Here is a 26375-nt window from a genome sequence, read left to right on the forward strand (position 1 = left end):
TTTGAGCCTTGAGTGACAAGTCTCTATTCTCATCAGGAAGGAATCCAAAACATATTTTATTAATTTAAAGCTGCTAAATAACTGACTCGCTGACTCACTGACTGAGGCAACTAAGACATGAATGCAATGCATCTCATGTCTTAGTTGCTTTTTTGCATTGCAAAAAAGCAATTTTTTAAAGTTGGCCAACCATTTTGATTATCCATTAATCGTTTATAGAAATTTAAGTAATTTTTCAAGCCAAAAATGGCAGAAAATGCTGTTTTAAGCCTCTCAATTATGGAGATTTCCTGCTGTGTTTCTATCATTTTTACAAAATATCTTTGGGCTGACAAAACAAGATATTCAAAGACATCTCGTTGACCGTGCACTTTCTTCTGACATTTTATAGACTACAAGATTAACGAACTAATCAAAAAAGTAATCAGATTATTACACAGTAAAAAATGTTAACATATCAAATCCAGTTCACCACATCACAGATTTATTCAACAAAGAGTATAAAAATAATAGAAGATAAGGACCTTTCAGTATGTGGACTATTGAACTCTGTAAATCTTGTGAATTGCTGCTTCATCGTTTCCCTCTCACTTTTTCTGTCTTTCAGTGCAGACAAAGACATTCTTTGTTGTACTCTGAAAATATGCCACATCTTGACCTGAAACTCTTCCACATTCTATAACTTAGAGAGACAATCAATACCATCCTTTTCATCACCTGTAAGAGTCAAAAAGCTGTATTATTATATCCGGTTATCTTTTTCAGAAGTAGCGTTCCAAACCCAAGCTCCAAATTCACTCTTCACTCTCTCCACTTTTAGATGCATTTACAAGCTGACCTCAACATTAATAAAAAGCTCAAGAAGTAAGAAGGTGCTGCACAGCCCTGGGGCCGGATTCACAAAGCATTCTTAAGAAAATTATGCTTCTTAAGTGCCACTTTTTTCTCAACTTTTCTTTTAAGACAAAATTTAAGAAGATTTGGTATTCATGAAGAAATTCTTATCTTTTCTTTATTTTTTTCGTAAATTTCTTCTTACGTTTTTTTCCTAAGATAGAACTTGAGAACAAATGAGATTCTTAGATTTCTTCTCATATTTCTTCACAACTTTAAGAGAAGCACTCAGCAGTCTTAAAACAGCTACAGTGAAAAGGTAAGTCTTGATATGTATTTACTTGAACAAATTTGTATGAGATTTAATTGATTTCTTTAATATGTAGTCCAGCCCTAGACAATGTGTTAATACATTTTGTTCACTGAAGTTGGTCAGAGTAGTTATTTTTGTGAATGTGTCACATTAAGCTTATTTTTGCAGTTGACATATAATTGAAATGTCCTTTCAGTCTGTGTGACATGTAGGTCTATTTCAAGATTACACCACAATGTACTTTTAGTAAATCACGGAGGCAGTTGTTGTATTTGATGCTACTGAATTAATCACTATGTACATACACGGATAAAAACATTATTGTCACGATCTTAAGTTAAAAATCTAAGAACCTCTTCAGTGAGAAAACTTCTTAAGACATACAACATTTTTTCAGAAAGAAATGCTGAATAGTATTTAATAACATTCTTAGGAACATAAAAATATATATATATATATATATATATATATATATGTATATATATATATATATTTTTTTTTAATGAAGAAATTTTTTTCTTTTTAATCTGTAACATGAACACAACAAAATATTCATGATAATTCTTTCTTCAAATACCCATTGTATGAAAAGAACAAATTCAAAAGGAAGTTGAGAGGGTATTTTTAACCCAAGAGACAAGGAAAAAAACAATCAAGACAATGGCTGGTGAGATAAAAACACACTGTCTCGTGGGGACTGAGTGGTGTTCCAAAGGCTTTTTTCGCTCCATCTATCCCCAGGCACTGGAACACAAAATGACAGCATCTGTACCCTGTCATCTGTGAAATAAAAAGACATCTTTTTGACCTGTCTGTCGCTCACCTTCCCAGGTGTCATATTTAATAATACAGTTAAGGAAATAAAAAACATTAAAAAAAACCTACATCATGCAATCTTTGGAAATGGCACATACTTTTCCACGCAGTCATCAATCAGCTGCCCTAATTATCAGAATCAACTTTAAATGCCAAAACCATTAATCACCTTCCGTAGTAATTTATCTTTAATGAATTCAAAGTTGTTAATGAACTAGAGGGAAGAATAAAATTTGCTAAATGTAATGCACCGAGGCAAATGTAACAGGTTTGCTCTAAGAACGGCTAAATTACAAAATCTGATGGAAAGGGAAATAAAAGAAGAAAAAATAGAAAAGTCAGCCCTGCTAATATGACTCTGGACGGTAATTAGCTGACTAATGCAGCAGTGTGCCACCTGCCAGTGCCATGTGAATGATCACCAAGACTGTCTGCAGAATCTATACCATATATCTGCTGTTTGTGCAATGGAGTGGAGCAAATTGAGAGCTTTACACACTGTGTGCATGCAGGGAGGACCTCAGCACAGAGAGCTCACAATGCCCTGCTTATCATTCAGCGAGTGCGCCGCTGGTCTCCCTCTGTGTCTATCAATCCCCACCTCCTTCCTCCTTCCTCCTGTTCCCACAGGCTGGCTGCCCGGCACCACTAACCCAGAGCCAAACAGAGGCAGCCCCGCTGGCACACACCGCTCTTATTTCAGGACAGTTTCCTGCCCCCTCTCTACTTTCTCCTCTCTCTCTCACTACAAAGCCCCGCACAACCATCCATTGCCTCTGATCTCTTCCAAACTGTTTATAATTGATTATTTAAGGGATAAGTTCTCTTCCTCTTCTTCTTTTTCCCACCCCCTCCTACTGTGTTTCTTCCCCAGCCAATTCATTATTCAAAAAATATTTTGGTAAGGCTAGGAGCGGTGACAGGGTCACATGGAATAAATGGATTCTCAGATCTTTCCTGGATTTGATTCATCTGTGTTTCCTTCCCCCTTTTCACCTTTTGTCCACCCTGCAACTCACACATCAGGAATCTATCTCTTTAAAATCATTCTGCAGCTAAGAGGTCTGATGAAAGGTTCCCGTTTTGTGTATGTGAGAGAGAGGGAAAAGGACATGTTTGGCTTTTTCAAAAGCCCTGTCAGGTCCTTGGATCGTTCCTTTCTTCACGGCTAAAAAAAAAAACTACTTCATCGTGACCACTCATGCTAATATAAAACATCTATCATTCATCACCAGCATTTTGACAAAATGCAACTCATAAGTTATTCTTTCCAAATTTCCATAAATATTGCAAAAAATGCATACTCTAAACTTCTATTTCATTTAAATTCAGAGCATATTGTTTAAAATACACACGGAGAGAGCATCACTTCATTCTCTGGTCAGGATGCCATTACTCCTCGATATCTTTATAAAGTAAGTAGTAACCATGATTTATCTATACAAATTGGCCAATTTTATTAACTACATACACACACAAACATCCTAGCCATTCTTACCATCAGCTGTGCATAAATTCCAGGTTATGAACTTCTTCTTAAAATACAAAAAATGAGAAATTATCGGTTATCATGTCCCTATGAGAATCAGGTAGTTATTAGTTATAAATAATAAAAAACTAAATCTTTAATGTGTCAGTCACCAATAAACTACCAACAACAATCAGAGGATTGTACCAACCTGAGTCACGATCAAGATGAGCAGCGTGTTGTACAAGTCGTGTTTGGATGCCAATGTATGCTTGCAATAGCCTGGCTAATTAGGTCACAAATGAGATATAGTCTGGATACCACCAATTAATTTTTCCGTAGAGGAGGCGTGGTTTACGATCGTCCAGAGCCGTTTATTGGGCGCTACAAATGTCTATCATAAGTGTCTATACGTAGCTCTTCGCCAATCGTATCAGTTATACCAGATGACGTATGTAGAGCCAGGCCTCGGGACTGCCGAACAGAACCTGGTATCAGCAACTCTTGATTGCATTCTCCTCCTCGGGACCCAGCTGTGCCGCAGAGACACCGAGTTGGGCTGCCTCCTTTATCTGTTCCTCCATCAAGGCGATCAATGGCGAGACAACCACAATGACTGGGTTCTCGCTAAACCCCATTAGCTTAGCCACTAACGGCCAAATCTTGTTGGCTAAAACATCCTTTTTGGTGTTGACAAAGGAGTGTAGAGACAAACGTTGTTCTTCTTTTAAAATTTTTTCTCTAAACTATCTAGAACACTGTCTACAGCTAGATCAAAAAGAGAGCTTTGCGTCTGCTGCAGCCTTGTTGGATCCGTATGCAAACTACAAGCTTCTGTCTGTCCAATAGTGCACGTCATCGTCTGGCCGTCCCTCCCCGTTCTGTGATTGGATCCCTAAAGATCCCTAGCGTGCAAGGCAGCATGGGTATACCCAGGCTAGGCTTGCAAAGCCAGAAGCATCATTTGTAAAGAGAAAATGTAGTCTGCCGTTGTTAACACACATGCAAATATGTATACAGTGACATAATGATGTGGCTCTCTAACCTGTGGAAAGGCAAAGAAGTTCATAGAAGGTTTGCAAGTTAAACCAAATGCGAACCAGCACCAGCCCAGCAAAAGAACTAGGTTGGCGTTGGTCAAAATATGGTATCTGTGCTCTCAGTATCAAAGGTTTGATTCAGCATCTTAGCTGAGACATTAAAAGAAGTAAAAAAAATCCCCTCCTTTTAAAAGTTCTAATTTGACCTGCCATATGATGAGAGTTAAAGACAAGACAGTGTCAGGAAGAGTCACTGGCCTCGTTACGCTCAAAGAGAAGGCATTTTTTTCATTAGGGATGCATCCATTACTCAGCAACAACCTAATTGATCCATGTCTTTGAGTTCTACAGTAATAGCAAATTGATTGATTTATCCTCAAGAGGAAAAGTGGTGGGAATTGTCCAGCCAAAAACGAACAGCAGAATCATCGGCTTTGAGCTGATGAATTGAGAGCGGAATAAAAAAAAGGGTGGAACAAAGGTGAGCTGTGTCAAAAACAGTTGATGAGGAACGGGAGATTAAAGCATGCTTGAACGTCTGATCTTACAAATGGCAGGTACCTCAAAAGACTCTCAGTCTCAACAGTCATCACATTTAATAGCTGATATAATTAAGTGAGACTGCATCAGGAATTAAAGCTAAGAAATCAGACTCCACAAGCTGGCCCTGGCACGTGGCCTGCGCACGACTGCCAGTATCCTTCCACCGTGGCTCAGCAACGAACTGCAGTCCCAGGAAACACGAAGGACTCAATTTCAGACTAAAGAGCATTAAAAGCACCATACACGTCTAAGGGAACACATCATATGGATTTTTTTTCAACTTGAAACGAAGCAGTGAAGAGAGCATTGTAGTCAAGGAAAATCCCCAATCTATCCTTTTTGATTGATTAAAAAAGTGTTTGTGAAATGTGATCCACGGCCAGGTGTCTCTGAGAGGCTTTTTCTATTGATCACATCTCATTAGCGACACTTCTCTGTACAACCAAGGGTGGACTCGAAGGGTCAGTGCACCGCTGAAATGGAGCCAATAGCTCAATAGAATGATCATGGTAATTACGCAAGAGTCTGAGTTAGACAAAGGTGGGGGTCTCTCTGTGTCTCTGTTGACACAGAGAGACTAAGCGACCTGAACCCTGACTGACAAATGAAAGTGTTGTCCAATATGGCAATAAGTTAAACTTAAACACGTAAAGTTTAACAGATAAACTGTACTTAACCTCAAATATTTTTGAGCTTTCTTTCAGTGAGAAAAGTTCAATAAAATACCGCTCAAGGAGAATATTGAAAGGGTTTTTTTCCGGGAGCTTGTGTGTGTCTGACTGGCTCTTTCTATTAGATTAGATTTGCTTTAAAGAGATAAGGGTAAGACACTTTTAAAGTCAAAATATTATCAATAATTGTCAAGTTTTCAACTCAAACTTCAAAATTTCAAATAGTTTCCTACAATTGCATTTTTTAAATTAATTGTCAGAGGATGTCCTCACATTTTCCAAGGTTACTACATTTCTCACTTGGTTGTCAAATATTCTTCCTTGTCAATACAGCAGAACAAATGATGTTTTTACCTTGGGGGGACAATGCATAGTCAACATCTGGCAATTCGATCAAAGGAGCCTGAAACTGACTGCCAGTTTCACAGTCCAGCCGTTGCAGTGGCAGAAAATGTGGTTATGATACAAAGAAATCAATCCTTAATATCCGATTTCACGAATATCTCCGTTTCTCACAACAATCATGATACATAGTTTACTTTGTTATAAATATCAGCCTTTACTGTTAACTTGATGAGAAAACATATGTGCTTTCAATCAGTCTCTTTTGTGTGGAATAAATCAAAAAAATTGCAGGACCATCAGAGTCTCAATAACAATGGCATAAAGCTATGGTTGTACAATCAAAGAAAGCACTTATTAATCAGAGCACTCACACTAGCAGGGCATTCAATAGCGTTTGAATTTCTGAACGATTCTCTTTTGAAATCAGCAGGGGGAGGCACATAGAAATACCTGAGGGCCACAAAAGGCAAACTCTCTCTCTTTCTGACAGACCCTTCCCTGCAGTTTCTGTGGACTGCTTCAACACTGGGAATTAAATCAGCCCTGAAAATTCTATTTACAACCTCCAAAAGTAAGCAGGTTGAAAGAAACAGACGTCTGCTCCGTTTCAGCACCACGGACAGCAGCACACCTGCACCTTCTTTTCACCCAACAAACAGGCTGTCCATTCTGAAAGTACATCTATTCACATGTGTCTCGCTCAATAATTTTGTTGTTTTTGCTATTTTTTTATATAAACATAACTATAAAGACAGGGGGATCAATGAGCAAATAGCAAAAAATACACAAAAAAAGCCCCAATCAGTCAAAGATTTAACCAGCCAGATTCGTTTTATGTAAGTTCTTAGTCGTAGAGACCTGTTTTGAAAATAAAAGCTGAGTATCAAAGGAGCGATTGGAGTAATATAGTAGACGTGGGGAAAAAAAATTTATACAGCATAGTATCGCGTATTTTTCGTGCCAATATTTTCTCGATTCATGGCCGCCAAGAAGCCATATCTAGCGTTCCGATGGGTGGGGGACCATAAGTATTTGCCGAAGCAGACTCACTTTAAGGAACTTACCAGAGACTGGTATGTTATGAAACTAGAAGTTCTACGGAATCTATAGGGTCAGGATATCATGTTGGTAAGTTGTCAAAATAACGCTGCAAAGTTAGGCTTTTTAATGTTAACAAAATTCAGAGGAGTGAAGCTTAAAGTTGAGGAAAGTTTGAGAAAATGCTGCAGTTCTTGTCGTCCACATGTTTGATATCAGTTAAGTTCAGTGTCACTGAATACTTTGTTGGTCAGTCTGTGAGTTTGACTCTCATTGTGGAGAAATAAAAATACTGAAGTGAGATGAATAGACTGACAATTTTCTCTTATGTGACAAAACAATTCTTGATTGAATTTAATTTTGTGGACACAAAATGCAGTTAAATCGCAATATATTGTATCACAATACTCACCATATATCGCAAAATGCTTAAAATCACAAATAATATCACACACAATAATATCGTATCATGACTCAAGTATTGGGATAAAATCGTTTTGTGAGGCCTATGCTGATTCCCAGCTCTATAATATACTCTAAGAAAACAGGGAGACAGACAACAAGTGAACTGGCCAGGGACAGGGACATGCAGAAAACTAGTGTTATTGTCATAATTCTCCAAATAATTTGTTCAGAACAGCCTGAGATCTTGTCTAAATACCACTGTGACCTACAATAGTGCATTTCCTTTTATGCAGTTAGATAGAAGCTGACATTTTGTTGTAAACAAAAAACTATAAGAGTGGAAAGGAGAGACCTGTTGAGCTGCCATACTTTATTGTGTCTGGGCAAACAATTGGGCAGCTGGAAAAGGCAGATACAGTGCAGCTATGCATTCTCTGAGAGTTTAAATGAGCACAAACCTGTGTGTCTACTGATAGTACTGCTCGCTCTACTGCTGTGGCAGCTGCTGCTGTGTGTCTTTGTGCCTCTCTGCAGCACTTGACCATTATGTTCAGTTTCATTCCATGGACTTTTCTGTTACCTGGGCCTCTATCTGTCCTTCTTTCCCTTGTTCTTATTTTCCCCTCTTCTGTGCTGTCACTCTCTTCCCCGCCGTCCCCTCTCAGCTTCAGTTATGAATGTTGCAAAGTTATAAGTCTGTCAGAGTTTTCCCCGGTGATTGAAGTCAGACGTGGGTGTCTTGAAATGTTCAAAATTGAATAACGTTGTTGTTGTGACATCAATCACCTAACAACACATTATCTGCCGAGTGCTCCTAAGAGATGAGCTACTGTGTACCCAATAATGTTCTTCTTAAACGATATATTTACGATTTCTCCACGTGTCGACGCATGTGTCTCTTTAATTCAATGCAAGGTCGTTAAAAAAATCAAATTATCGTCTGTGTATTTCACTCACTTTTTAGTGTTTTCTTATTATCTCCTGCAGCTACAACTCAGAAGCTGTAGGCCTCCTATTAATATTAATTGAGGGTAATTTTTCTTTCCTGCTGTTCATTAATATCAGCGAAACTAAAAAACGTAAGCCCAACCTTCTGCATTCCTGATGAGCAAAAGTCTTTCCAAGGAGAAAGAAGAAGCTGGGACACAATGGAGGTGGTCAGAGATAGACAGAGTTACTAATCTGTAACACTTCCAGCAGTAATGACTTAAAATTGGTTATATCACACTGTGTCCCACTGGGTATTGGCACCAATGACCATTAACTGATGACAGCACTGGGCCTCCGACAAGGACATACTGCACTTCTGATTGGATAATGGTGGACGCAACACCTGAACCTGAAAACAATGTGAAATCAATTCCATCCAGCCAAGTCTGTTCATCCATCAGATCATGAGACAGTATTACATTTCAGAGCCTCACCGGCACATCTGAGACCATCTGCATTAAGTGTTACCATCGCTGCGGTCTGGCTGTTTTATTTTCCATCTTTATCAGAGCGCTGATAAAATGATCCCATGCAACCCGATTCCCTGATGCCATATGTAGCGGGAGACATTTGTTTCTGGCTATCCTCCACGGCCGGGGAGCAGCTAGCAAGGCACGCTGCCGATGCTGGGGGTAAACAAGCAGAAGCTGCCGACAGTGTTAATCACAGTTTTACTGCTTCCGTGCTCTGGGGTTTGGAGGCAGAGAGCGGTGGGAGCGTTCATCGTAGTTTTTCTTTTTTCTCTTTCTATCGCGCTGAGGATTCTTTCCACACCATTAGTGCTCTCTGCTGAGCTGTTCCATCCAGGTCCACTACTGTACTAATACAGTAAGGCCCTGCGAAGCACCATCTGCCATAAGCACAACTAACTACAGTAAATGTGGTCACATCAGCACATTAGCACCATGTGGGCTCGTTTGCAGCACACTGCTGTACTACATGGTTTTATAGGATAGGGAGGGGGGGTCACAGCCTGAGATATTGTACCTCGAAGGACCACTGAAGGGCACAAGGTATAATAGTTTTTCAGACATTCTCTGCCTACCAACATGCATGTTATTTATCAAACTGGCGGAAGAGCTGTTTGCTTGTCATCTGAAGGGTATCTGTACTGTAACTCATCCTTTATGTATGTACATTTATTGGAAGATTGTGTGGAACTGCCTCTGAATGGCTCAGCCAGTTCATGTCACAGAGGAATGAGGTTGGGAGATACAAGGTGAGCGTTTTACTAAATGATGTGCAGAGACGCTGCATTGAGTTAGTTCGAAAGCAATGGCAATGAATGCACAGAAGAGGAGATATTCAGTATCTATGACAACTTTATGAGACATTTACAAATGTGCATTAGGGTTGCAATTATCACAGGATCCTCAGGAGACGTCAACCTTATCAATACAGTGCCATTATCACTCACCACCTGCTCTGGCATGAGCATCTGCTGGATAGTTGCTCCGTCTGGACAAGCATCCTCTCTCACAGCAGGCTGCCACGAGTTGCAATGTGTGACATTTTGTTGTGAGTCCATTATTCTTTTTTTTTTTTTTCAGATTTCATGAAAGGGGAGAACCTACAAGTGAATAGGGTATTTTTTTTTAACTAATAGATCTCCCCATGAATTATTTGCATTAAGTTCCATGAAATGTTATGTGTGAATATGCAAATGAGGTGTTAACTCATTAAATATGCACTAATTTGCATACATTTCCAGGACATACATTTGAACATTGGTTGAAGCAAATTTGAAAGGTATTATTTAATTTTGTTGATATATTAGATTTAAAGTTTTTTTACAGAATGAAATTGGGATATCATAAATCAGAAAATAACGTCAAAAGATGTAAAAATATAGTTTCGTCATGCTTTTAAGAATAAAATGTTGTATAAATCAGGTACTGGTATGTTGAGATTTATGGCTCAGAGCATGACAAAAAAACAAATTTTTTGAAAATAGGACTTTTATACTTGCTTAAATCTACAGCAGCAAATGGAACAAATATAGTATGTTTGTGTCTTTGTAGCCCAAAAATCTCAAGTTGCATGAAGTTGTTTTGTGTCTATCTAAATGTTTCGCTGTTCTTTTTCTGTATTTATAAATAACTCCTATTCAGCTTCATTGGATTTTAACGCTTAAATTGGCTTAAGTGTGGTTGAATGAGGTACTTGTCCATAGTGAGTATCATCTACAGTGTATGGTGCTCGGCACATGCACAGTTTGGAGAAGCAAGCAGGAGTATTGACATGGAAGCTAATATAAGGATAAGTACCTCATACAACCCCACTTCAATTCATCTGAACTACACCTTAAGGGCTTTACATTGCACACATTTCATGAGATCATTTAAGATAAGCTTCACACACACAGCATCCCACAACACAGTGCCCTCTCCCACTAATTGCATGATTACAGTAACAGCTGCATTATTTACTCAATAAAATTACAAGAGCCATTAGGAAAATGAACATGATTAACAAAAAAATGATTCATCTGAATCAAGAGGTGCATGTAATTTGAAAGGGTCACTCTGCTTCATTGTGTTGTAGTACCGCCCAAACATTTACTATATGATTGAGAGTCACTACACTTATCAACCCCCTAGCAGCAGTCCTCAGCAAACAAGCTCTGATAAACACTGAAGGAAGTCAAACACCCAGCAAATTAAAAAGAAAGAACTGATGATTTTCTCCTTTTTTTCTGCAACAAGTCAATGTTTGTGAATTCCCTTGTGGCTGCAAAATACACATTGAATTACCAACCAAGTCTGAGAGTGTGTTACCTCCAAAGTAAGGCAAAAGTGGCGCAATGGGAATGTGGCTGTTATTAGACAGATATGACAAAACATGCACAGTAAGCATTAAAAATCATAAACTCTTATGATGAGGTAAACACCAACCCGCTGTGTGCTTCATACAGCTTAGTGTGTTATTTATTTATTTTTTTTACGGCTGCTGTATCTGATGAATCTATACGCTGTACAGATATAAAGGTCACACAGGTGCAGGTAATAACTGGATGTCTGTAACCATCCAATAGATGAGAAAAACAAACCGTCTCCTCCCAGAGCGACAGATTTTTAAACTTTTTACTCATAAAACAAGTGTTATGGCATTGACCCAGGGTTCAGCAAAAGCCCATGTTTCAACCTTTTATGAGGGCATTGCTCAACCTTTCAGAGACTGGAGAAGAGCAAACTAAGGCCAGTGTGTATGAAGAAACTACAATGTACACTTGGTGACCCTTGGCCTGTGTGCTCAATGGTTCTCAGCCCCATCATGACAGGGACAGACGGATCTGGACTGATGAAGCCCTATAGATTGAGCCAAGGATAAAATGTTCACTACCTTATATATCCTGTCACGTAAAAGCAAACTTCAGTGATGATTGCTCAATTGAGATCACACTATATAGCCGTCAGAATAACCTTTATCAATGCTGACCTTGTATAGAACATGTTCAGTTGACCTCGCAGAGGACACTTAACTATTGACACGCCTGACTCACCACTTTGAAGTCTTCAGCACTGCACTCCAAACCCCGGTAAAAGCAGGACAGCAGCATGTCTTTGATGTCGTGGCCTGTTCGGTCGTAGAATTCACGCATGTTGAAGGGGCGGGGCTTGTAGTTGTCGAAGTCGGCCCTCTCCTTCAGGATCTGCAGGACATGTTCCTCCACCAGGTGGGGGTCCCGGATTTCGTACCTGGACAAAAAGGTTCTGGATTTAATGAAGAAGCAGATTCATGAAGACACATTAATGCACTAATAAACCAATGTGATGCTTTTTTGTCTTGTTTACTGTTTCCTCAAAAACACACATCTCATCTCAAAATTGCATGCAAACTTTAGAACTGATATTTATGTTGAAACGGCTTACTTTAAATTGACTCAGATATGCAGCAAACAACAGCAAAAAAAACAGCAAACAACAGTAGGATCGCAAGAAAAAACACTCTCAGTGAGTTAATCATGGTGATTTGAACTTGATAAAGCTTTCAAGCCTGCTGACATACATTCCTATATTGATTTCCTGATTTATTTTATATTGCATGGGGAGCCTGCATCTTTACAGTCATTCCAAAACCCATAAGCCTGTCACATGGCTTGCCTGTTGTCCCCGCAGAAAACCCCAGTTTTAATAAGATGTTTGGAAATCCTACAGATTCCAAAGTGTCCAAACGACAGAGAAAAGAGGTGCCCACCTGCAGAAACGCTGTAAAATATCTGTATCTTAATAAAATGTAAGGTTGTGTAATTACAGTATGTTTTGAGGTCAAACTTATTTTTATAATTATCTTTGAAAATTTTGGGCCAGGATAATCATGACATTTTCATATCCCATGCCCAGAGTGAACATATATAAAAAGTTAACTTAATCTTCACAGACTGCAATTACTAATTATCTTCCTGCAGAAAGTAGAGCCAGACAAAACTCAAGCCCTTTTTTTTAAAGTGCATTTAACGAGTTTGGCAGGCAGACAAGAACTTTTGGCTGGACAATTGGGATTAACATGTGAAAAAAAAAAAATAAGAGCAGCAAAAACAACATATTTACCCTGTAACTGAACAAAAGGTACACATGCATGCCAGCTTTGTTAGACCTGCAGTAAACAAGCTCTCACATTATTACCCAGATGTTGTCTGAAACTGGCGGCCTAGCTGTGGCATGCCAATCACCATGGGTGGCTCTGAGTGGCAGAAAATGGCTCATTATATAAAAGGATGGGAGCATTTCCTTTCACACAATCATGTTAATCATTCTGCCAAATAATGAGAATTGACTGTGCTGGCAAAGCGTTTCTACGTAGTAAGCATAACAGAGTTCATAATGCTGTGATTCAGATCCTGCTCACTCTCGAAAAAGAGTACAGAGTATTTAGCGTTTAAATCAAAACACTTCACAAGACATCTGCTTCCATTTTTTCTGAGAGCAAAATATAATCAGGTGTATAATGCAGGGAAGCTACACACTGATTATTGCCTCTTTGTCTTCCTCACAAATGCATGACAAAGTGTGATTAATATGCATATATCAACACAGCGAACTCAACTACAATAGCTATACTCGCAGAAAGAAAACACTGGGGAAGACGCTCAGGACATGCCTCGCTTGACAACAACCATCAACCTCCAGCACCTGCTCACAGCCATTCGGAGATATAAATTAACCTCAATTAACTAGTGTGGCCCCTGCTTGGAGAGAAGACAGCCTGTTGATGACCCCTGCTGAGTGATGGGCCATCAGTGGTACAAGCATCCAAATTATGAAGTGCTAAGATTAAGCACTACTGACAGACACTTATGAGAATAATTAGTTAGGACATAGAGTCTATCAGAGTGAATAGCACTGTTAGAGACTGCAATGGTTTTTTAAATTAACTGAGCAACTGGGTAGTCATTTCTTTCTATTTCTTCCAAATGAGACTTATGCAAAGCAGCAAGGTATGGGCTTTTCAATGTGTGAGTAATGTGAGAGAGCAGCAGCCATCTTATAATAGGGTTCATGTATTAGGTTACTGTAATAATTTTGGACAACTCAATTTACAACTTGAGCAAACACGGACAAGGCAAAGCTCAAGAAAGCCGAACTAGAATTGGAAAGCAAGAGAGACAAAGGCGTACCCTTCTCCCCTGACAGTAAATCTGTGAGTGACTTTGTGGACGTTGACAGCGGATTTATTTCTCATGGATATGGGCACTATTTCAAACCATAATTGGTGGTAAATCTTAATGGATTTTTTTTAATTCCACAAGGTCAGGCTTTGTCGGTACTCATGAACAAGATTTTGTCCCTTGATGATGAGAATAATGCAACTTGATCCATGAATAAAAAATGAAATATTACATTATTTCTTTTGTGAGCAGCTGCCTTGATATTCAACTGGCGATTTATTTTTCAACTCATGTCCCAACCAAATTACAAGAAATGTAATATGTTCCACTGCAGCTACAGCGTTGTTTACCTGCTACAAACAGAATTAAATAAAATATTCACCATGTGAGACAGTATGTGCTGTAATTTGAAATGAAGACTGTTTCGCTCCACTGCGCTCGTAGCGCTGAGGAGAGATGGGAATCGGTCATGCTTCATGTTGAATGGAGTTAACTGTGACAGAGAAGATTGGGACTATTGTTTTCACCAAGAGTTGAATTGAATGCCACACAACACTGTCGTAAAATTCAACACTGCAACATCAGAGACCAGGTGTAACATGGCACCAAAGACCAATTGAATACAGAATATGACAGATATTTCACTAGATAATTTCTAAAACTAATTATCCAAAAATTCACCCATTACAAAGATTCAAAGACAGTCACTATGACAGCGCTTTACCTTTTCAACTCCATGCAAACGCAGCTGCCCTTGGCCGAATTTCTGTCTTTCAGAGGATGCAGCAGGCTCAGCCATAAAGCTAGAGTGTTGATGTTGATATCATATGAAACTAGAAGATGTATTAAGTCGATTGGTACTACTTCATGACAGGAAGGGGCCTAAGTAGTGCTCCAAAGACTACATTTTAGCGAGTTAAAAACTGGCATGGCCAACTCAAAGGGGTCCCTTGACCCCCACATCAAGATATCTGGATAAAAAGAGTTCATGTGTACCCACGAGCCCCCCCCCCTTTACAGACATGCACTCTTTATGCTAATCCTATGCAGTCTTTCTCATGCAGTACGAATGTGTTATTCTATAATGGTGTATTTGAATATTTCTGCATACTGGGGTCCCTAAACAGTCTTTGAATTGCATAAATTCAGTATGTCTGAGATGCTTGTGTATTCAATGAGCTTCAACCTTATTCCTGTGTGATGATGTAGGTCTCCAAAGTAGCCATTTCACCGTAATGAGACCATTTTTTTTAAACTTGACCTCACTGTATAAATTAACCTGTTGTTACCTCTGGGATGATCAAGGCCTCATCAAATTTTACAACCACAAACTAGAGACCTAGAGCATTCCAAGGATGAATTGCTATCATATGTATGTTTCTTGACTTCATCCTTGCTTGTGTAGTATTAACTCTCATTTGTACGTCGCTTTGGATAAAAGTGTCTGCTAAATGACATTGTAGAATTGGAGAACTGTCAAAAATGGGGTTTCTGAGCAATTTCCAGTACATAAGTGGTCGCAATCCAATCACCATAATGCAATTTTTACAGAATTCTTAGGAAAGGAGTGTTAAACATCTGTGAATAAAATATCAGGATTACCATTCAGTGTTTGACACGTCCACTTTCTCCACAAATTCAACTCCACTTTGCTGTCAAGTGTGTATTTTACACTGTTATTAAGAGAGATACCTGCACTCAGAGGTTTAATAGAAAAACCCAATCATTCATTAATTGCTGTCCTTCATTCATCTGGCTGTTGTTGAAAGTATACTATAGGGTTAATGATGAAGGACTGTAAATGTGTGATTATTATAAGATAATTTTATATTATATTTCATTTATGCATAAAAACAGACATTTAGCCTTTATCACAAATTACCTGTATCCTTCAGGAATACACAGTGCATTAACTACTTCAGCTTTTGGAAAAATATTCCACTAATTATAACTCAGAATGTTTTTTGCTCATTATATTACTCAAGTGGACTAAAACTAGTCACAAAATGCTTCACAAATGATTACTTCCTGCAGCAAGGAAATAAAGCACACCTCGAGTGAGAGAACAGCATGTTCATGAGCAAACGAAAATTACAGCTTTATAATTTATGGTAAACTAACCCGACAGATTGTGATGTATTTGGTTTCCAGTTTCCACAATGTTAGTGAATGTTATATTCAAGACACCTTTTTTAAACTGTCACCATCTTTAACTTAAATCACATAGATACATCAAAAGAAAAATAGTAATTGCAGTGAGTTAAAGGTTCAACACTAAATCAACATTTTTTTTTAGCTTTAATAAAAGAAAATACCTCCTACATGCACAACAAGGTCAGTGGATTATCTTGAGTAATTGGGTCATGGTTTCTGGAAAGAGACACTGTTGTTGAGTTTCTTCAAAGTCAAATTGTTTTGGTACTTTGAGCCCCGCAAGCAAAGTGCCATTAAATTCCATTATATTTGTAAGAAGGCAGAAATCTCTCCAGACAATTTATTCAACAATCTGTCACTCACAGCAAAACGATTTGCATTAATAAATGCAATTACAGGTAATTTTTGGATGACATGTCCCTTTAAGTTAAATCATCCAACACATATCAAAAGAAGCAGTAATTGCAGTGAGTCAAACACAATGGATTCACTAGAAAATACCAGTGGCAGGAATGTTAATGTTTGGATAAAGTTCCAGGTCCTGGAAATGTCAGGTCAAATCACACAGGTCAGTTAGTGACTGATTTGTATCTTTGATACAAAGTACAGCCAGAAACGAGTTCAGTGCTCTGCCCCAGACTGGGACTACATCACAACATTGTCATGCTTTGTTCTAATAAGAAGATACAGCCTGTTGTGGTATATTCTGAACTTAATTGAATTGTATCCTGAGCCTGTGTCTTATAAGCAACACAAAGCTGCCAGGAGAGCACTTAAGACGCCGTGCTCCGATCCCAGAGTCAGGAGGCTTTACTTGAAGCGCATACAATCACAATAATATGGGTAGATTTTTAATATTGCCCTGCCACTGCTCCCTAAAGCAATCACAGCAAACTCAGTGCGTAGGGGCGGGGGTGACTAAATTGGATTATGGGCCACAAGCACTTTAATTTTCTTCCCGGGACTAAAACGAATGAAGAAGCATCTGCATCACTTTGCCACCTCACTCAGAGGAGCGAGTAAATACCAGCAACGACTGATCCTCAAAGCGAACTCTGACACTGAGACTTTGGTCGCAAAACTACAGGACTTCACATCCTCAGTTGTTGAAAAAAAATTTCCTCCGCAGCAGTTTATACTCTCATTATATTACTTTGATGTTAATGCACCACAGGCTGTGTGACACAACAATGAACACATCTTGATATAATCTCAGGTAATTATCCAATTAGTGCTAATTGAACTCAAACACTACAGAGGATCGGATTGTTTGTGCAGTGTCCTTGAAAATGAATAACCGCAATAGCAGAGTTTTGATAATCACATCTTAATGACAGTGCACCTGTGACACAGCTATTATGCCACTTTGGACGAGATCATAGAAATGCAAACCAGGGCCACGGAGAGGTGAAGGCAGCGTACCCAAACAAATCTCTTTTTTAGTGATAAGCAATCACACGAACAAACCGACGAAGCAAAATGCAGTAATAACACGCAACGCCTTGCAATGACGGATCACATTTGATCTTGACCTAACACTAAATTGCATACTTATGTCCCCCCAATGATAATCTCCCCTCTGATAAACAATCACAATATAAATGCAAATGAACCCACATTTGAAAAATCAGCTTTGGAAGCAACTCTTTGGTTTTATATTTTCAGTATGATGATTTGGCCTCCCCATGTCCTCTCCCAAGCACGTTTAACATCAGTAAAATCCCGATTAGGGCATGGGATCTTGCTGAGACAGATAACACAGTCAAAGTTATGAAGCGTTACATTTTGTGGCACCGCTCATGTGCATTTTAGAGCATGTTTGCAAGCTCAGGAAACATGTTAAAGCTTGGGAACTGTGTAAGCAGAAGACTCGCTTCTCTGACTTTCATGAGCTGATCCAACACTTTTTTGGCAGCAGCATGAACCACATAACCAAACACCTTTTCCAAAATGACCTTTCTTTTGCTAATTATCTTATAATTGCCCTTGCGACATAATAAAAATAAAATTGAGCAATTTACTCGTAATGTTCTGCACTGCCGAGTGTGACTTCAACTTGCAGGAACACAAAGAGATTTTTTTTTTGGGACAGGGTACAGAGCCTGCTGGAGTGGAGTAAGTTAAGGTGAAGTTACTAGAAGCTCAGCTGTAAACTTTGGCGTGTAAGGCAGTCTGGCATCACAGCAAGGGTGGATACTGCCTGCTGCTTCCTCCTGAGACAGAGATGGACACAGAGTCACAGCCGCATAACACTGTGGCTTGTGTTAGAAAAATTCAGAAGAAAAACAGTGTGTCGTCTGAGCATACCACTGACATGTTTTCCATCCAATCAATGTTTTATTTAAAAGCAGTGTCCACAGGAAACCTTCTTATTGACAAAGAAAATTCAAGTTGTTCCCAATTCCTTTGTTTTTTCCATCCTTATTACACATTCTCTATCCTCTGTGCCTCTGTGAGATTGTCAGAGAATAAGACCTGCTGCCACCAAAGCAAACTAAAGTCCTCTCCTTAAAAAAGGACGCCCCATAAAGCACCAATCTCTAAATGTGAAAGAAAAATAAGGGGACGCCCCCCCCCCCAAGGCCAAAAGGAACAGTAGGGGCTAGAAACAGTGAGAGAGATGTGAGTGTTAATCAGCGGGAAAACTCTGTAGCTTAACAAACAGCACTAATTACACAAGGATAAAGACTTGTTCATCACGCAGCTTACGAGACACAAGTTAATTGCCTCTGCTTACAGTCCCCCCTCTCCATCTAAAGTCAGCGCGTTGCAAAGTCACTTGGAGCAAGTACCAGCACTTTCATTTGTCTCTCTCATTGTTCTTTCTGTGTTTTTGCCCTCATTTCCTTGAGGTGCATCCCACTTCTTTGTGGGGAATCTGGCTGAACCTGCACTAATGGATAAAAGAGGTGGAAACCTGGTTATAATGGTTTCCCATTACAGCTGACAGTATAAACACGGGGAAACAAATCCACGTAGGATGTAGGCGCACTGGTCGACATCTAAACAAAGCACTAGAACTGCAGCCCCGAGCAATAGAATCTATTGTTTTCCTGTAAGGTCGTCACCTGTAATATGGATGCATATATAGAGGTCACAGAGCAACGATACTCAGTATGAAAATGGAATTGGATTTATGTCATTCTATCATGTACCATGGAGGTACTCTCCTACTGTGCCTTTGGCTACAGAGCTGTGGGAATCAATATGCTAAAAATACACCGACTAATGTGTTCAAGATGGTATTTAGACGTGTTAGTATGTAGAAGATGTTACATTTTTGCTACTGCTGTGAAGTCAAGGACGGTTATCTGTATTGTACTGGTAAACGTGATTAGAATAAGCTGGGTGGGCACAGACAAGAAAAAGTGAAGAAATTTTAAAGTCAAAAGTTTCAGCAGTGGTGCAACGGTGAGCTTGTCATGGCTGCTGAAAGACTAAATGATCAAAGCAGAGCAGAAAGCAACAAGTGTAAAGGGAGGGGAAGGCGGTTGTGAATCACACACGCACGTCTCTCCACACTTTGTCAGCAGGGGATTTAGAAATCTACTTGTCTACTTTTCCAATATTGAGATATTCCACTGACATGAACTGTAAAGTGATGAGGCAAGGACCTGCACCAGAGGCATCTTATATTAAGCGCTCAGAAACAGCTCATCCATTATCTGTTACCTGGGGGGATTCAAATCAAGATAATCTGCGATAAAAATATGTTTTTTTAATCGAATGCTGAATCTCAACAGATTGATGTCAGAAGGCATATTTCATGTTGTCGCATACAGTTTCATAAATATTGCAGCTTATGTGGAGTGTGGATTTCCGCTGACATGATCTGTAATGTAACTACATTATTAAATAACAACTATAATTCTGAGCCTTTTCCCCCACTTTCTAGAAAACCTTTCACCCATACCTTTTTTTTTTCTTTTTTAGCAGTTACCTCATGCTAAGGTCAGTCCAAGTTCATATTCACTGAAAGGCTTAAAAGGTTTTGCTTGCTTTGTCTATGTTGTTTGAACATCCCCTGGTGGCCTAACAGCGACAACCAGCGAGACAGGTGTTAAAACACTGCTTTGCACTTCCATGTGACATGTAGGATTTCACCTGCGTTCAAGTCAGGCAGCAACGTAAAACTGACATTACATTACTACAAGGCTACTGAAAAGAATAGATTAGATTATTATTTCCAATAAGTTTAAATTCCACTGCTGCTTTTTTAGGTTTAAACTGCTGGGCCTAACAGATAAATCATTAGCAGTATTTCCCTTTACAGAATATCTAAAGAGGGAGTTGCTGTATTTAATCAGAGGGTTGAGGGATTTTGTGATTTAATGATTCTCAGTTCATTTTAATGGAATAAGGAATATTTAAAACCGCAGTAGAACTTAAAAATGTACAGTTTCAGCCAAATGTTTCAATCTTCTGACTGTTATCTCATGCTGTGCTGGACACGATCAAATCCCGAATCACCAACTCCTAAATCCTCACAGAAGAGTTCCCCTGAGGCAAAGCCTTATCATCCAAGCAGCCAACCGGTGTAGCTGTTTTGGGAGTCTGTGTGCCGACTACTGGCTTGTCTTAACCTATAGGACTATCTGACAGTTATAGATGAGGTGGCTTACTGTCTGAATGGCATGGGATCAAAGCTCAGGGGGAGGTCTGCTTGCCTCTGACATCATGTATACAACCAACAGGTAATGTGGGCTACAGGCAGCTCTTAAAGCACATGTGCAGAATATGGGAACCACACACAAACACGCACCTGCCGTTGAGCAAGGCAAGGAGCTCCCCAGCGTGGTACAGGTCGTTGCGCGTCACCCGGCTGAAGCGGAAGGAGTTCAGGTTGCAGAAGGTGACGGAGGGGTACACCATCCACGGAGCTGCCACCTCGTCCAGTTTAGTCACATGGGGGTACTGGAAGTAGAACTGCACCCGGTCCACACACACCAGCATCAGCACACCCAAAGAGCTCAGGAAAAACAAAATCCACAGGGTGCGCTTGATACACATCCGCTCATAAGTGAACATGTGCGAGATGCCATGCAGCGTGGACCTGCTGGCGAAAACTTCAATGGGAGCCGGCTCCTTGTAGTCCATGTCCTCCGAGTCCGCTTTGAGATCCATTATGTCCCCTGGATGAGTTTAGATGAATGAAGGGTGTGGGATTGGAGGAAGTGGCTTTATAGACAAGCAGATGCTTTATTAGTGGGAAGGAGGTTAGTGTCTGTAAGTTCACGCCCTTCTACGCATGTATTTCTCATGCAGTCTGTGTGAGATGTTGCGTCACTGACAGCCGGCAAAATATCCCGACATTTAGAGCATTTTTTCCTACCCAAGATCTTCTCAAAATACCCGCGTCCTCACATGAAAACACCCGGAGAAAGTGTAGATGTGGAAAGCATGTGTAGTACCTCGGCTGGGGTCACAGTTCCATAATAAATAGCCCGGTGTGGAGCGCGCATGGATAGATGCCAACGCTGTCCTCTCCTCGCACACTTCTGCAATATTACCGAGTTGATATTTGGCTTCCACGCTCAAAACAAAAAAAGGAAAAAGCACCGGGCAGGTCTGAAAAAAAAATAATAACCCAGCAGATCACGACTGAGGATGAAGAAAACAAACGGACAAATCACCTCGGCGAGGAAAACAGGGAAAGCTGAATGAGAAAAATCAAATCGGCGGTATAGGCTATTTTCTCCCTCTCTGTGTGTGCACACTGGCTACATGGCTTTCCAAGCTCTTCCTATGCAATCCCAAACACGTGCAGAATAACAAATAGTCGCTGATTTCTCGCCCGTTAGCGTTGAAGAAGCGGTCGTCGGGGTGTCCTGGGTTTCTTCACAGCCAGCATAAACAGCTGCATCACAGAGGAGCTGGCTCTGTCAGAAAGCTGCCTCGGTGCGCCTCTGCTCGCCTGCTCGCATCCATTCCCTCCTCCGAGCTGCCTCCACAACAATGCAGAGATAATTACTCCGGTTTCATTTGGATTCCTGCTGCTTTATCCGTGAATAAGAGTATTCTGGAGAGAGAAGAAAATCTGTACAAGGGCGAAAAAAGGCACCCGAGATACTCAGCGTTGTGAATTCTGGGGAAACAACCTCAGAGGTGGTCGCGGTTTGCCGGGATCAATTAAATTCGCCCCAAACAGGAGAGAGCAAGGATAGGACGGCATGTGTTTTACACTGGGTGACGAAGTCTAGCGTCGGTGTCACTTCAGCCAAAAGAAGCGAGCTAATGTTAGAGTACTGAGCCTACAATAACAAGGATGACCGGAAGAGTATGACTCAAAAATTAGTCATTACCTTTACGGCTGCATATTTTAAAATGATTGTTTTTCTCTGGCAGTCCTTCCTCTGAGCTAATGATAGTTTATTAAAGACTAAATAGTATCAAGTTTTACTTCATGCAGGTGAAAGTTATTTAGTTTATAGAGCATAGTGATGGCAACACAGTACCCTATTATTAACAGGAGATGTAAAGTGAGTTTAGGCTATTTATCTAGTTTTTAAAGGTAAGTTATCTAGGCCACTAGCATTAAATAAGGCGAACCACATTCCAACTGTGAAGATGTAACAGAAATGATCATTGACAGGGGTACTGTAGCCAGAATATGTAATTTTGTCCATGTCTCAAGTATGTCCCAGGTCATTTGGTCCAAGTCCAAGTCCCATGGCCCACTCATGTGTTTTTTATGAACTCTTAAATGTAGCCTATGTCCCTTTTGTTAAAAGCATCTGCTAAATGAAACTGTAACAACTGTAAGTCACAAGCAAATCCCAAGTCATTAATTTCAAGTCACAAGCAAGTACTGTCTTGGGCAAGTCAAGACGAGTCGAGTCCTTAGTGAAGGAAATGTCCATGTCCTCACATAAAACATATAGTGATAAGGGCCATTTAATGCAGCACTAAATGATGCAAACATTTTAAAATGCAACACTGAAACGTAACTAGAGATATGTGTTTGCAGAAATAATGAATTAATGTCACAATGTGAGCGTTTTATTCTCTTGTCAGGGTTGGTGATGTCAATCATTATCGGGCTAACTTGAGCTAGCTACGGAGTTGTGGAAGACTGAGAAGCGATTGTTTCGAGCTAACATTAGGGAACATCAAAGACACTTGCTGATCCAAATTAGTCGAGTCATCTCTCAAGTCAAGTCCAGGACTGAGACTTTAACCTCCAGGTGGAGTCTCAAGTAATTTATTTTCTGTTCAATCAAGTTGAAATTCATCAAATCACTGTCATGAGTTAACTCAAGTCCCCTTCTCTGACTGTAATATCTGCATACATGTTGCATATGCACATGCCACACATGCACATTCACGCGTGTTTATGGTGTTTATACATGAGTGCATGCATGCACACAGTTGTACACACAAGTCCACACAAATCCCTGAACAAATCTATTTTCTCTCCTGACCAATTCTCTGTAGTTGACTGAATGGAACATCCAAATATGTCAGAGTGAGTGAGTGAGCCAAACACAGGCAATAAGGCAGATGTGTCGCAAGACTGCCAGTGCCAAATCTGTCATAGAAACCGTATTGCCAAGAGGCGAGGGGAGCTCACCCATGAAATTGTTCATAATGCGTCCATAATTGCCATTTGCCATAGTATTGACTGTGACAATGTGGCAGTCATCTATAAAGCCGGCATCTTATATTGATCAGCAGTGCTGGGAAGATGAGACATGCTCTGTTCCAGTGAAGTGATGTGGATTCTGGGTAGACATTGTGCGGCACACATGGGTTTGAAATTACAGAAGATATGAAATTACTGAGGTACATTTTGATAGCAGGTGCTGGGATGCTCGCACACCCAAATTTAACTTTTATCATGGTTGTTTGTTCGTGTCACAATGATACTGGAGTAGCTTAGTGAGAGGATACTTCTTCCCATTTACATTATTCTGAGGAATATGATAGTGTAATGCTCCTCAGAGGCACCTGGATGAATAGGCCTCTGTGACAAAGTAGTTTTTCAGTGCAGCTTTCTTTGCAGGCAGCTCTTTGGTTCAGCTCTGCCTAGACTTTCCTGCTGTCCAGGCCTGCTTATGAATATATTTCCATCCATTGGCACCATGAAAGTGGGTCTTTATTTTACAAAAGACACTTTGAAAGCTCAGAAGTTGAAAAGACAGATTTATTGGCAGTAGGCTACTTCTTCTGTTCCCTGAATGAAGAATTACTTAATAATACTAAAGAGATTATAAGTAAAAGCTGCCCAATCCGTAGCAGCTATCTTTGTGCTTCAGTTAAAGTGTGCAAATTCTGTGCAGTATATATTTTATCTTGGTCATCTGGTATTTTGCATTAAGTCTGACATTTCTTTTATCACCAAGATGCATTAGTTGTTTTTTTAAAGTCACAATGCATGATCAGAATGTTAAGGCGGTCCATAGATAAAATAGTTAAACCAAATATATGTTATTAGTGTTTCGATGATGCTATGTTTAATATCACTATTAAGGCAGTTAGTATCATTGTTTGTTGAGAGGAAAACAAGAAGAAAAATACTGCTTGGGCCTTTAAATGCGAGAGACGAGTGTTCAGAGGGAAGAGGGATGTTATCTCTGAGAAGAAAAGCACTAAGAGGTACTGTGAACAAAGGGGGACAAAATGCATTAATGACAGCGAGTCCTTTGTGGACACTTCCTCGCAGACATATGAAGAGCGCATATTAGAAGTTTGCCATCTCGGTGCTCCCATAAAATACTCTTTTTGTTGTAGTAATTTGTTTTTCCCTTCCATTTCTGCTGTTGCAAACATTGGAGCAAATAGCCTATGTTGCACATGCTGATGGCCGCATAATCTCTTGCAGTATGAGATGAAGCTGTCCAAAAAACAGCAAACAATGATTGCCCAATCATAGCGGAGGAACCGTTACTACTGCAGGCACTTTTTTTTACCTTTCCAAAACCAAATGGAAGATATTGATTAATTTGTGTGTTTATCTGCTCAAATGTAAGCGTAAATCTACATGCATTCTTTTCCCTCCAAACCAAAAGGGCGTAAAATTAACCTAATACACTCTTTTGTGGGACAAGTTAAGTTAAAAACAATTGTGTGGGGGTAAAGATGTTGCAGGTAACTATAGCATGGATGTATTAAACTGGATATGGAGGTGCCGCTCAGTCTCACTGCAGATTCTTTCTCAAGGGCACTCGCAGTATTGCAGTGAAATATCTCCCTGTGGCTGTAGCCCAAAAAGTACAATCCCAATAGACCGCTATTATAAAACAGACTTTTGGAAAGATGTTGACAAGACAACTCAAACTTCAGAAAAGGTCAACCCTGACAATTTTTTTTAATGAATTAATTTAATTTTTGATCTATGAAGGTTTAATCTCTGTAAAACGTCCTTGAGCTGAGAAGTGTGAGTTTAAAATCTGTGATGTTTATAGGCCAAGTGAGAACTTGTGCGTTGACACAGTGCTGTGGAAGTAGATCTGGCTATGCGAGATTAGGATAACTAGAGCAGCCCTGTCCTACTCTTCATTGGATCAAGTTTTTCATCCCATACCCAGCATCACGCAGGGGTCAGTGGACAAGGGTGAGACTGACCGACCACCAGTCACTGTAGTGTTGACAGCAACATAGAGCTGGTAGTCAAAGCTAACCAGCCATGAGAAGCTACTGTCATACTCTCTGTTTGGAGACTGATGGAGCACTGAAAGTCGCTAGGAGCTCATTGTGGGGTACCTGTGTTGTAGACGTGCTAGTAGCTCTATTACTAATAGATGCTCTCCTGTGTCTGTGGGGGACATTAATATCACAGTCATATGTTTTCTGGTTATCATTGCAGTTTGTCAACCTTAAGTACCTTGTTAAGTTCTCAATAAAGCACTGTTATAGGCAGGTCCAAGTGGTGGATCAGGCTATTCACATCCACGGTTTATAGGTATACCTATGAAAAAATAATGCCTTGAAATTTGTAGGAAGCCCTGATAATTGTAAGCCAAGACCTCTGAGTGCTCTAGTAAATTATCATGGGAACATCTGGAGCTAAGCAGAAAGTGAGGTGACTAGTGGATATAAAAAAGATACATCTGTTCAGGGTGGGATGGTGTTGTTGTGGATGGTTTAAATTAACAGAGGACTCTTGACACAGCAGACTGGTGTTCAGGTCCCATTTGAAACTAAAAGTCAA

At 39.9% G+C, this 26375-nt stretch overlaps 1 protein-coding gene across 1 annotated transcript in view; it reads right to left on the reverse strand.

Moving 5' to 3' along the window:
* The window catches only part of asic1b (acid-sensing (proton-gated) ion channel 1b), a 189558-nt gene extending 167196 nt beyond the window's left edge, over nucleotides 1–22362 (reverse strand). The window contains exons 1-2 of the mRNA XM_059328993.1: nucleotides 20988–22362; nucleotides 11966–12161 (exon numbers count right to left, since the gene is read on the reverse strand). Coding sequence (XP_059184976.1) covers nucleotides 11966–12161; nucleotides 20988–21349 — 558 coding nt within the window. The 5' untranslated portion in view covers nucleotides 21350–22362. The remainder of the gene's footprint in view (nucleotides 1–11965; nucleotides 12162–20987) is intronic.
* Nucleotides 22363–26375: the final 4013 nt, after the last annotated feature.

The sequence above is a fragment of the Centropristis striata genome, chromosome 3 (assembly GCF_030273125.1).
Source record: "Centropristis striata isolate RG_2023a ecotype Rhode Island chromosome 3, C.striata_1.0, whole genome shotgun sequence".
NCBI classification, from domain to species: domain Eukaryota; kingdom Metazoa; phylum Chordata; class Actinopteri; order Perciformes; family Serranidae; genus Centropristis; species Centropristis striata.